Source organism: Lepidothrix coronata, unplaced genomic scaffold (assembly GCF_001604755.1).
Source record: "Lepidothrix coronata isolate B3197 unplaced genomic scaffold, Lepidothrix_coronata-1.0 Scaffold175, whole genome shotgun sequence".
Taxonomy (NCBI): Eukaryota; Metazoa; Chordata; class Aves; order Passeriformes; family Pipridae; genus Lepidothrix; species Lepidothrix coronata.
In genome coordinates this window covers 746,326-759,795 of record NW_016690355.1, presented here as the reverse complement: position 1 = coordinate 759,795, position 13,470 = coordinate 746,326, and the positions used below count along the sequence as shown (strand labels likewise).

Genomic DNA, 13,470 nt, shown 5'->3' with positions numbered 1-13,470 from the left:
ATGCAGATACAGGTTTCATCTACCCCTTGAACCTCATTTTTTCCTAACATACATCCAATAGGGTGACTAAACCAAAGGATTTACAGAGACTTCCACTACTATTTTCTGGACCCTTTTCAGATGGAATAAATTGTTTCAGTCCTCTCTACTGAGATAGCCAGAGCAGGCCATTAAGCCAACAAAAGAGACAATGGACCAATACTAAAAATTTATATTGGACATCTACTTTTCATCTATCTTTAAAAAGTCACAGATCACCTTCATCAGTGCAGTTTCTAAGCCTACATGGACAGTTCAAGAAGATATTTGGAGGCAGCAGTAGATATAGCTGCCACAATAAATCTTCTCTAAATATTTTCTCTTCAGCCTTCTATAAAACCAGAAAAAGCAAAACATGACATTCTCTACTTTTAGGTCTCTAATAACTAAATTAAATATTTACAACTGAAAATACCAAAATCTCAGATTTTCTCCCACCTTTCACCAGGAAAAAAAGACATAGAGCTTTTTTACAAGTGATAGCCCAAAATGCTTCAGCCTTCCATCAGACAAACTCAGTGGTTTTATCCTAGAACAAATTTTCCATTCTCCTGTAACGATTGGCAATGTCTAAGTCGGGATAATTTTATGTCTAAAATATTTTGAAAATGTCTCAGAGAGACCTCTGTAATATCAGAGGTCTTCACCACACATTAAGGAACTCATATCTAATTTGGAACAGGTCTGATGTGTTTTGGGGATGGAATCACACAAGCAAAAACTCTGCCTCTTTTACAATGATGCACAATGAAATTGCATGTCCGTGTAATGCAGTGAATTATGATTTCTTAATGCTACAATCAGCCAAAATCACAATGGCATTCCAGAGACATCTGTGCAGGATGGTTTATTTGCAGTTTCACCCATCTCTAGCTACAGCTAAACTAAAGAATTTGGCAAGAAGAGACTTCTAGGAGGCACTGGTAATGGATAAAACACAATAGTCTTCCTTTATCAGACTGTAAATAAAGAGGTCAGTCAAAAGAATAGTTTTCTTCCCCACTCATCTGTAACTGAACAGAATGGCTTCTGAAAGAGAATCGATAAAATAGGTCATTTGTCCCAACAAATAAGGTGTATGGTGGAATACACACATTATCCTTGATAAATACCTATGACTTTGAGGAGCACACTTTAAGGAATAATGGTCAAGTTTCAGACTGTACCGCAAATGCAGGGAAATAGACTTTTGGAAGGACAGGTTAAAAAAGGTAATTTGAAATATTCAAAATGTCTCAACTGCAGAAACCAGAAGCTTTATAGATTAGGCTTCTTCTATTGGAAGCTTTTTTTTTTTTGATTTGACTCTTGTTTTTAGCTTTCATGACAGCAGTAAAAACTTCCTTCTGTAAAAAGAAAGAAACAGTATCCAAGGGTCACCTTGTGTTCCCATTAGAGATTTCCTTCCCATTCCATATTAGATATCCAGTCTAAAGCTCCAGCCTATGAACTGGAGGGAGGCAAGGCTTTCCCTTGCCTCCCACGGTGGTAACTCATATCTCTATTTTCAAGAGATAGGAAAGAAACATTAGACCAAATAAGTCAACACCTGGCAGTACAATCTCATTATCCCAACAAATATAGCCAAAACACAACCCAGTACATTCAGAAGGCTTCCAGCCAGGAGTATAAATCTGTTTTTTAAGGCCCTGAATGCAGGATCAAGGTATAATTCTGATAATTAATTATAAAGTATAAGAAGGTTATAGTTGTGAAGGATCTTCATCATTAAAATTCATGCTGCTATCTTCTGTTCTAATATTATTGAACCCATACCGGCTCCTCATTGCCCTTCAGAATATCTTCTCTTTATTTGCATGTTATAAGTGTCAAGCTTATGGCCTTATAATTTCCTCAGTATTCTCCCCCGTTCTCTCTCTGCCTTGAACAACATCTCAGGCAGGCTTTCTTCCAGCCTTCCTGTGTAACCCTTTCAAACCTTAAAAAACCCAGAAAATTCTTTTGAAAAGAATGTAGTTCACATGCAAATTATAGCTCCGTTCTTTTAACATGCAGGGATAAATCTCTTTCTGTAATTGGCATTTATTGATTATAATTTTAACATAAGCTTAGCTTGTTAAATGACTTTGCTGAATCTGTACAGGATAATGCATACATAGCCAGTGTCATTTTTAGTGTTTAGAGGCTTAGCATCCCTTGTAAATACATTTATGAAATATTCATTTGAACTTCAGCTATGTTATTATCCCCTGTGATGTCAATTCCAATTTTCCTCCAAAATGTTTTTAACTTTTCTCCTGACTGAGCTCTTGTTTTTCTGAGCACTACAGGAAGAAGCAGGAGGTGGACATAGAGAGACAGGCAGGTAGCAAAGGATGAAAAAAGGAAGGAATAGTTTCCCTCTCTTTACTTTGTTTGCACCAGAAAAACCACAGGGAGAAAAACAACCACAAAAAAAAAGCCTGGTACCTTACCTAATGTCTCTTCTGCCCATGTCTACCAGAACACCCCCAGATGATATAGGGGTCTATAGAAAAATCTTTGCATTACCTGTTCTTACTTGATCCACTACCAAGCTGAAAGAAGAATCAGGTTCCATTTTTCCCCAGCCCAAGTTCATCTGAAATGAAAAATAGGAATTGATACAGTTGTCTCATTAATAAGAGTATCATACTGAGTTCTTTCTCTTCCTACTTATCATGCAGAGGAACAAAACTGGAGTGGGCACAAGGAGACCCTTCTGCTGACAATGCTAACATGTTTTTGTTCCAGTGAATGAAACTTTTTCCATTTATAAATCTGAGCCCTTTCAAGGTTCATGGAGGAGCTGGAGAAGCGGTCAGCAGCTGATGAGCTCACTGTTCTAGCTCGAGTGTCATTCCATCCCTCCTCTGCCCCATCCACACCCAGAATTCAAACTTGGCCTTCTTCCAGAAGAAGGAGAAATTCAGAAGTTTGCAATTGCCCGTTCTGGACCTTAAGGAATGTTTTGCTACAGACACCTAAAAAAAATGTGTTTTCTTCTTAAAATCTTGTTTCAAGAAAACAGCACTTTTACCTTTTTGAAACATCAGAAATACATCAACTAGCTCATACACTAGGAAGGCAAGTTCCCAGCTCCAGGTCACTGGAGTCCTACAGCAAATCACCACTGACACAGCTGACTTTTCAAACAGGAGCACCTGAAGGTCAGCAGCACATGCAGGTCTCTGTGTGTTCTTGTTCTGGACATGTTATAGGTCAGTGGTTCTGACACAACATGAACGCTCAGTACCTGACTCTACTCATAAGGGTAAGAGCAGTTTGCAAAGCTGTTTACAGCCTCTCCTCTTTAAGATGTGTACAGTAGGAGTAAGTCTGGTCCTCCTCTGCCCCATAGCTAGCAGGTCTGAAGTTTGCTGTAGGTATTTAGATTTTAATGTTCCCTACTCTGGCAAAATCTCAGCCTCCTCACTGAATGTTAGCTGCCATGGTAATCTGATAGAACAAAACCAATACAAATTCCAGGTGTTGTTCAACGTCTTGCCATTGGCCTCCCAAGGTCATTATAAGAATTATTATAACTCTGAGAATCACATTTGGAAAGCTTAGGATCTCATAGTGTTTCCTAAAGAAACTTCACTACCCTGGTCTATCTCTGAGACTACCAATCTCAACATAAAGTATTTGCATGAACTCAAATCTGTGTCAAAATCAGAACCTAAGTCCAACAAACTGACAGTTTGGAAGCTGATCCTTAAGCCACAGAATATCTTAAAGGTGTAAAAAATCCCTCATGGGGATACAGCAAATTATTCAAAACCAATGGAACATTTTGGTCTGTGATGAAGGAGATGGTGTAGGATCATAGACATGGGTCTACTTTATTTTCAGCTCTGTCTTAATGGTGCATGGTTGGCAGCCTCTGCCACACAAGAAAATATAAAAAACCACTTGTTGATTCACTTCTGACCAGTTTTGAAGGCATTTAATTTGGCTGCCTGTAACTAGGATACAATATTCTGGCAATATTTATGGAAGGTTTAACTCAGGAGATCTAATTAAAATACTGTGACATGTGTGTTCTTCTTGAATTGGTGCCCTATGAATTGGCTGTTCTCTTTCCTCTATGCCAAAACAATGTCATAACAATAGAAACTGCTAATGAGGATAAAAAACTAGATGAAATTTGATTAATTATTTTTTCTCTCTTAAAAAAAACCCCACCATTGATTCTTTTATTAACAGAATATCTTCATATTAATGGGCCTCTATGAATACTAGACTATGGCACTCTAGATAAGATAAAAAAATTTTCTGATTCCTTTTTCCTTGGGATAAGTAGCTTGTTACTGATTCTGTGTGCCCATGAAATCACATGTTCTTATACCCTGGTTTCCAGAGGTGCAAAGTGTACAGTTCATCAGATTCTCCCATTTATTTATTTATGGTGTTAACATCACCTTTGGAAGTACATCTTTAACATATTTTTTCATCTCAACTCGAGACCCCATCTTTTAACAGCTCTTATTGATTTTGATTGGAACGAAAGAAAATCAATTTTGGCACAAATCTTACCCAAACATCAATGCCCAGAATGTATCCTGGCTTTCAAAATTAGGCCTTGAACTGATCCATTTCCAACTGAGCCGAGGTTATTGCTTTGCTGCAGTCTTCCCTTTCCCCGTCATTGGGGAAAAAAAGAAAAAAAGTAAAGGAAATGGTAAACATAAGAGACACATAGGCATAAAAAGCCTGTGAAAAACTTTAATTTTCAAGAGCATCTAAATATTCGGTTCCTAATGAAAAGACTTAGAATAAGTGTATTTCTAAAAAATTTTGTCTTTCATTTTTAGCACTTTGTGAGCAAAAGTGTCTATTCGGAAGCAGATGCATAAGACCAAATGTCTGTGCTTGCAGAAGTGGCTACACTGGTTCAGCATGTGAAAAGAAGGTAAGGTCCAAACCCACTGACTCTTATAGTAAGGACAAAAATATTCAAATGTAACTGAAATTGTTTACAGGTAAATGGATTAAAGTTTTGTTAACCTTATGGAAGATGTAAATAAGAATATTTTAAAGGGAGTTTGATGGCTGCTCAGCTGCAAACTAACCCTGTATCCAAGTTCTAGATAGAATTTTCTCTTATGGAACAGTTTAATATTTCAGACATAGAACCCTGAAAAGATGTGTCTATTCTGGTAGTTAGGGTCATCCTTAATACAGTGTTCCAGTCCAAACCCACTAATCATCTACAGAGAAAAACCTGGAGAAAAACATCCAGTTGCAGTCCAGGCAAGTCTGAAACCTTTTTGAATTTCAAGGACAACCTGCTCCTCCCCACTAGACACCCCTCACTTGCTTTTTATCGCCCTGCGTTCCTAACTTTTCCTCCTGTTCACAACATGAAATCTCAGGTCTTGCACCCAGGAGATCTGTGAGCAAAAATTACTCTTGTTCCCTCCTTCTCCACTCTAGTTTCCAAAGTCCACAGACAACTCACTTCTTCATGCTGAGCTTGACCTCAAACTCTGCATCAAATATCACTACAGACCTACCCAAAGGCAAAACACCAAAGCATTCTCATGATCAGAGGGGGATCTTTGTTACTTCTCCAAGTAACTTTGTTAGAGGCTCTTTTCCAAGATGAGTCCAGTTCATGCAAATATGTTTTGTATGAATTTGAGAAGCATTGAGTTGAGAAATAAGATATGTCCAGCAACCAGCATGGTTTGCAAGGTTATAGAACATCTGACAGCTGAGCTTGACCTGACCATCACATCAATTTATGTCCTCAAGTCCAGTTTATGCCCTGCATCACCACTAAGACAAAACTGTCTGGGTTTTTTTAAGCCACAGTCGTTTCCTGTAACTCAAACACTATTCCACTATTCCACTTGACTGGCCCAATTTCCACATCTCCAAACAGGAGGGTTGCCCTTTCATTTACCTACACTGAAAGGCTGGGGGCAAAAATCAACGTATTTTCCTTTCAATTACACAAAGCATTAGGAGAAACCATGAAAATCTGTTCAGACAGTCACTTAATTCTGTTAATGATAATTAGATTTTAATATCACAATTAAAGTTCTGTATAGATTTTCCTAACAGGTACATTCTCATACTAAACTACAGCTCCTACACCAATACCGAAATGCGGCTGATGTAGATAACATGAGTAAGTGTTGTAATTTTCCATGTATAAAAAAAATCTATTAAACAGGTTGGCTGTGGCCTAGGAAAGTGAGGTGCACATTTTCTCAAATAATTAACAGAAGAAGTCTAAATGGAAGCAGGGCTAAGACAAGATAAACTGGAATTATTCTCTGCTGGTGCTTATATCCAGGAGAATTCCCTTTCAAGGGTCAAGATTTGCCCTTTTGGATCCATCAAACCGAGATTCCCAGTATTGCTTTAGAGCATCATGCTAGTTGTGGATGTGCAAATTAAGATATTTGTCATTTCACAAATGAAGTGGAACTCTGTTGCACTTAAGAGAAAATACCAAAACAAACAATCAGCCCTCCTTTATCACATGAATAAACTATTACACACTAAATCAGTCCTGATAGAAAAATAAAGGAGAAAAAAAGAAAACTTTTAAAATAATGTGTGTTCAAAATGGCAAGTCATCAGTGGCACATGCAAACACACGTGTCTCTCTAGCAATGATTCATCTCACATTTTTTAAGACTGTCTGAAGCACTCTTCATTTTCAGGGCTTATTCTGCAGAAATACTGATTGGCCACGCTGATATGGACGTGCATTGCTTTGATGTGAAGAAGGAAATGTTCTGAATAAAAGGGACTTAACAGGTTTCCTTCAATCCATGAGACTTACTGAAAGCTAGAATCAAAGCTAGTAATTAAAATTATGGATTTCATGGTGTCTAATTTAAATTACATGGCTTATGTTATATGAAAGCAAATGAGCTACCCCTGCAAAAAATCAAAATTATGAGACATCAAAATACAAAGATCATTTACTAGCATGGATTATAGTAAATTGTACACATACCCATATTTCTGTAAAAAAGTTGGGACAATAGGCCTCCCAAGAGTTTCTTTATCAGACTGGATTGGGTTTAAGCAAACAATCTGAGTAGGTTTTAATCAACTCCTTCTCCAAACCTGTCAGTCATGGGGATCTCACAATTTATCTAAGTAATTGTTTAATTATTTGACTACATTATTTGAGCACAGTTTTGCTTTTCCTGACACTAAATATAAACCAAATCTGTTGCAAGCAAAACTGATACTTCTTGGGACAACCTTGATGGGAAAAGTTGGCTCAGTTCTTTCAGTGACAACATTTACATGTCTGAAGAAAATTAGTCTCTGCCGCCTGATTTTATCCCATTTTCCAAAGCTAAACCAGTCAAGTTGCAAACCTTGTTCTCTGTTACTTGTTTAAACTCCAGTTTCTCCATATCCTTCCTGATGTGCTGTAGCCCAGCAGATGCCTCCCTGTGTGGCTCTCCTGTCTCTGATTAATAAATTTACAGCAAGAGATTTACATTTTGCTGTGACAGCCTTACAACCAGCTGAGTCTTTTCCACAGTCGTGACACCTTATCACTTATTTCCCATTTGGCATTTGTGCAGTTGACTTTTCCTCTGAAAGCACCATCTTTATTGTCTTTACTTAATTTTCTCTTATGGATTTCAAGCTGTTTCACCCATTTATCAAAAAGATTTTTAATTCTAAGCCTGCTTGCACAGCATCCAAGTGCAACATTGTTCAAAAATCTGACATCTCATTGCCTAAGACATTAATGAAAGTGGAGAATAGTAGAAAAATCAGGACCTACAGACTTGATAAAATTATTCCTTGATAATGCTTTCTCAAACAGGCCTTGCTCCTTATTTATTTGTTATGAATCATACTTACTGGCATGACTGTCTGAGTCAGACCAGAAGCCTCTCTAAAGTGAAAAACATCTGTTCTTTGTGGACAGAGTGGCTGCTTCCCTTACTAAGCTTGAGAAGCTTACAAATTGACTGTTTAATAATTTATGGTAATATCTCTTCAGATACCAACTTGGTCTGAATCTTTGGCTGTCATTCTCTAACTTTTCCTTCTTTTTCTTCATTTAAAGGGATGTACTATGCTTATTGGGACTATTTATATCCTTTGGGAGTTCTCAAAGCAAATCACTGCTGCTTTGGAAACCGCCTCCTTAAATATGGTGGGGTAACTGTGAGGATCTCTTGACCTGGAAAAGCTGCTTCATGTAAAGACCCTTTTATTTGCTAAGATGTTCCATATGGGGATTTAATACACAGTAGATAGTATCACATAAATTCAAATCCCAGTTTATTGCCCAACCATTTAACCTTGTAAACAGACCTTAAATTTGACTTTTCTGAATTTAAGTACTCAGTTCCTTACGTATTCTCCCTTGCATTCCTGTTCCCTTGTTAAATCTGATCATGTCAAACCTTTTGTCACATTTAACCTTTCTGAGAAGACTGAAGAAAAGGCACTGAGCACATTAGCCTTGCCTGTGTCATCTGCAACCTTCTCTCCTCCCTGCTGGATTCACCACTATCTTTTGCTGTGGGAATTAAAACTCATGCTTTGCTCTGTTTCTGTTGTGAATCGTCAAATAATGGGAACAATATAGTAGCAGCGACATGCAAAAGTTGTCAAAAAAACCTGGATTAAATTGGAGAAGAACAGCCTTTTCCCTTCCTTCAGCAGCAGCTGACAAGGGATGTTCTAGGTGACTGTGCCTAAAGCTAAGTGAATCCTGCCATCCTCCTTTTCCTAGGAGAGGAGATGCAAGGTAATTGCCTCTTTTAGGCAGTTGGGAGAGTTAGTGAAATCAGTTAAGGAGACTGATTTCTTCCTTTAAACTTAATTTTTGTTCTTCAATTTATTCTCACAAAATTTGAGGGGAAAATTCGTTTTTAGCAGATTCCTTTTTCACAGTGTAGACTGAAATCACTAAGGAGACAGATGCAGGCAACTGGAAAAAAAAGACCTCACTGCAGAACTTTTTTCCTACCATCTAAATAGTGCCTGGAGTCTGGTTTTGCCAGTGCATTTGGAAAAGCTGGATGGCCCATATTTGCCTAAATAAGTTAATTCCCCTCTCCCTGCTGTAATCTTCAGTATCATTCCCCGTTGTGCATATAAGATTCCTGGAGGAACAATATACATATCCCTAAATTATTCATCATCTACATCCTATTCCTCACATTTATATTGCCAATTGATTTGCAATTCATTTTCTGGCATTTTTGGTTTACTTTGTTTTGGGCTTCTGCTAAACAAAGCCTGCCAACAGCATTCCTCAGAAGGCTAATGAACTTGCTAGAATAGCAATCACTCTCTTAGAAACCTTCTGCGTACTTTTAATTTGTATTGACTCTCCGAGAGATCCAGATAATTTAGCAAGTTTCGTGGCAGACATGAAGACAAATGCTCCTGCTGACTTTCACATTCAGAGCAGCCATTAGAGCACATTTATTCGGGGCTGCAAGGGGTGACCCAAACAAAACAGACTAAACAAACCTCGTTTCCAGTGGAACTACAGTTAAAAACTTTGGCATTAGTCCCAAAAGAGACCAAGGCAATCACTGCATCATTTTGTACAACTGGGAGTTTTTCCTAAAGCTGAAATTGATATTGTATCTGTTGTCCTAACTGATACCATCATGCTTTCCTTGTTGTTTTTGCCTTCCTAAATGGATTAAAGTAATAGCATTAATTAAGCCGACAGAATTAATTTAAGTTAAACAGTGTTATCTAGTTAGATATAAATGGTACATAATATTACACTACAAGCTATCGTGATGGTGTATTTTCCCAATAAGAGTTTAAATATTAATGTGCTAAACTTGTCTGTCTGTTGAATATTTATTCTAAGGCATAAAGGTGCTGAGAAATGTAGCCTGTTACAGAAAATAATAATTAAGAACAGGCATATCTTGTAGCAGATATTTTTAACAGTGGAATTTAGCAGTGAATTGAACAGCAACAAGACATTCATTGCCTAGGAATGAACCCAGTGACTACCTCCCAAAGATTAAACATCCTATTGATTTCAGTACAGCCTGAAAATACATGATGTTTTTAATAAACAATTTCTCATATTAGGCAAGCCTTTGCTGCAGCTAGTGACCTTCACATCACTATTACTTTCTTCATTTATACATTGAGAGACATTAAACCACAAATCAGGGTGCTCAAGTTACACAAGCTGTATTCAGCATCAGTCAATACACAAGTTAGTCATCTGTGGAGTTTCATGAAAAAATGGCTTGACTCTTTGTAAGTTATTTGACAAGTAAATGGAAGTAATATGAGGTTAGCAAGGCAAAGTCAAATGAAGTATCGAGCTACACATGTACGTTGGTCCGACTATTTGCACATTACAAAGGAATCTAAGGGTATTTAATGCAATTTGAGCAAGAAAAAAGACTCTGACTTCCTCATCATATAATTGAACACCTTCAACGCATATCCTTGTTCATGTATTCAGGTTGAATTCAGAGGCATCATGTTACACTCTAATTAATCTAGACGTGGAAGCACCCAAATGCCCAAATAATTCCACACAGAGATGTGCCCCACCAAGTGAACCTGCCTGCTCAGGTCCCTGCTAACCCAGGGGTGGGTCTCCATGTATGCTCCATCCTATTGGTGACAGAAGCTTGTCTGGTTCTTAAAGGATTTAAAGACCTGTGGTAATGCTCAGTGTGAATACTTAAATTCCCTTTTAGTTTCAGAGAATCTTATAGTGAAAGAAAGCTTATAGAAGTGTTCCTTTTGGACTTCTGCTTCTTTCCTGCAATAAAAGGATGCACCCTATATATTCTCCTTAAGACAGAAAAGTATTTCTGATTTGGAAATCACAGTGTCTTTCTTCAGTTCTCATTAGCTTTTCATGAAGAGAGGAAAGTTTTCCCTTAGGTATATTGGTTTGAATTGACACATGCCTTCAGAATGGAGTTTTGGGGTGGTTGCAGACAGGTTTGTATAACATGAATACTTAGAAGTCTCTGCCCTATTTGGTACTCAATATGTGTTCCAACTTTCTTCACACTTGATTCTACTGAAAGAAAACAGGACTGGGCCTTTGCAGCACATTAAATTTCAGAATATGTCCTACTTTGTATATAAACATAAAGAAATATATATGTCCAAAGAAGGGCAAGGGAGCTGAGGAAGGGTCTGGAGCACAACTCTTAAAATATGCAGCTGAGGGAGCTGGAGGGGCTTAGCCTGCAGAAAAAGAGCCCCACATGGGGACCTTCTCACTCTCTACAACTACCTCAAAGGAGGTTGTAGCCAGGGAGGGGTTGGTTTCTTCTCCCAAATAACAAGTGACAGGATAAGAGAAAATGGACTCAAGTTGCACCAGGGGAGGTTTAGGTTGGATATTAGGGGAAAATTCTTCAAAGAAAGGGTGATCAAGCAATGTCACAGGTTGCTCAGGAAAGCGGTGGAGTTGCCATCCATGGAAGTATTTAAAAGACATGGAGATGGGGCACTCAGGGGCATAGTTTAGTGGTGGATTGGCAGTTCTGGGTTAACAGTCAGATTTAGAGGTTTCTCCCAACCCAAATGGTTCTGTGATTCTATGATTTTATATACATATATAAATTTACACATACAAATATGCATATCTAAAATCCAGACAGATATTTCTGCATAAATGTGTATACTGATATATGGAAATACGTAATATGGCAGAGACATGCCCATATATTTATATTTGATCTCAATAAATACATATACTCTTCTAGATATTACACACCTTTTGTTCATGCAAACTCAAATCCTTGTTCTAACTAAAACTGTCTAAATTGCAGCAGGCACTTGTAGGAGTCCTTTCATATAAAATAAACATGACATGTACTATTCACAAATAAACAACTGCTCCCTGGATACATCACTACCAGAAACTAAGGTAGGGTATTTTAGAGTCAAACTGGGAAGTAAAATTTGGATACATGATGCTAATATCAAGGTTAACCTGTCATATCAAATACAGATATATCAAGACTAAGGAGCACCTTTCTTCTTGTCCTAAATAGTAAATTAATATCAACCTCTTTATGTGCTTTATAATATAGATTTCTATAAAAATGCCCTTCAAAATGGGTTCTTAAATCTATGTGCTAGCATAAAATAAAGCTTTTCATATCATCTCTTATCTTGTTTTGGGATAAAGAAAATTTGCTCATGTATTTAAACAAGGATGATATTCTTGGACAACTTCTGCTGCATGAAAATGGGATAAGTGCACTGAAACACTTTCAGGCAAGAAGCCAACAATCTCCATGCGTTATACAGAAGTGGCAGAGTGATTTTTTTTAAGGCACACCTGCTTTAGATGAAAGAAATTGAATTCCAACTCCATAACTGTCAAGCACCACCGCAAATAATAGAGCCTAAGCCTAATCATTTCAGCAATATAGCTATTTTCCTGTTGAAGCGATGGAGCAGAAATCAGCCATAGCTAGATGATATCACTTTATGTGCATGCTTTGGGAACAGTTCCATTCATCATTTCACTGCTTAATCCCTTTCAAAAACATGTTCTTCATTCCCTGGTTAATAAAAACTTTGGTTGCCTAAGTCAAAATCGTGAAAAAAAACCCAAAAGTGGACTGTGATTTTGCCATAATTACATAAATTCCAGAAAAATACAGCAACTACAATAAATCATTGGAGCACTTACACGTAATATTTCTTACATGACTTGCATGAGGCTGTTTCTTCTGCAGTTCCATAAGCAGCTGAATCCTCATTTCTTTCTTACAGCTCCCAGTAGGATGAAGATAACAACAGGACAATGAAGACAATCATTTGGGTATCAGTAATCGGGAACTGAGCACGTTTTTCATTTGGGAAGATACAGTGTGAAGAAATTGCTAGTTCTCTCCCTTTTAGCCTTATATAATCTCACAGAGAAGAATAATAAAAAAAAAGCCAAACCCCTTCTCATATGTCAATAAACCTACATTTATTTTCAAACCTGTCTGTGGCAAGACTCAAATTCATGATCCACGGCTGTAGTGACACCAGCACCACTGCTCCTGACATCAAAAAGGTTTTACAGACCATGGTACAGACCATTTTATAAAAAAAAATAGTGCCGTGTTATTCTGATTTCATTGAAATTTGAAGGCACAGATAAATTTCCTCTTTTTTTTTCTTTTTTTTAAAAAAAAACAAACAAAAAAAACAGGTATGTCCAGAGAAAAATGAATAAATAAGATCCTGGAAAATCTAGGTGCTTTCAGAGATTCACAACTTAATTTGAAAATTCGTATTTACAGAATACTACCACTGGCTCACCTATGAGGGGTCATGTGTCTCATCACACACAGGTAATGTTGTGGAAAAATTGGAGGAAGGAGGAGGAAGGGGTGCAAGGAAGGGAATAAGGACAAAAGCTATAAGTTCACTTGGGAAGAAAGAGTCCTAAAGTGTTACCTTGGACAACTGAGGTTCAGTAAGGTAAACCCTAAATGA

General features: G+C 37.5%; 1 protein-coding gene across 1 annotated transcript in view; it reads left to right on the top strand.

Moving 5' to 3' along the window:
• The window catches only part of LOC108504780 (von Willebrand factor D and EGF domain-containing protein-like), a 177,629-nt gene extending 164,789 nt beyond the window's left edge, over positions 1-12,840 (top strand). The window contains exons 28-29 of the mRNA XM_017830198.1: positions 4,836-4,933; positions 12,757-12,840. Of these exons, the coding sequence (XP_017685687.1) occupies positions 4,836-4,933; positions 12,757-12,771 (113 nt within the window). The 3' untranslated portion in view covers positions 12,772-12,840. The remainder of the gene's footprint in view (positions 1-4,835; positions 4,934-12,756) is intronic.
• The last annotated feature ends 630 nt before the right edge of the window (positions 12,841-13,470 follow it).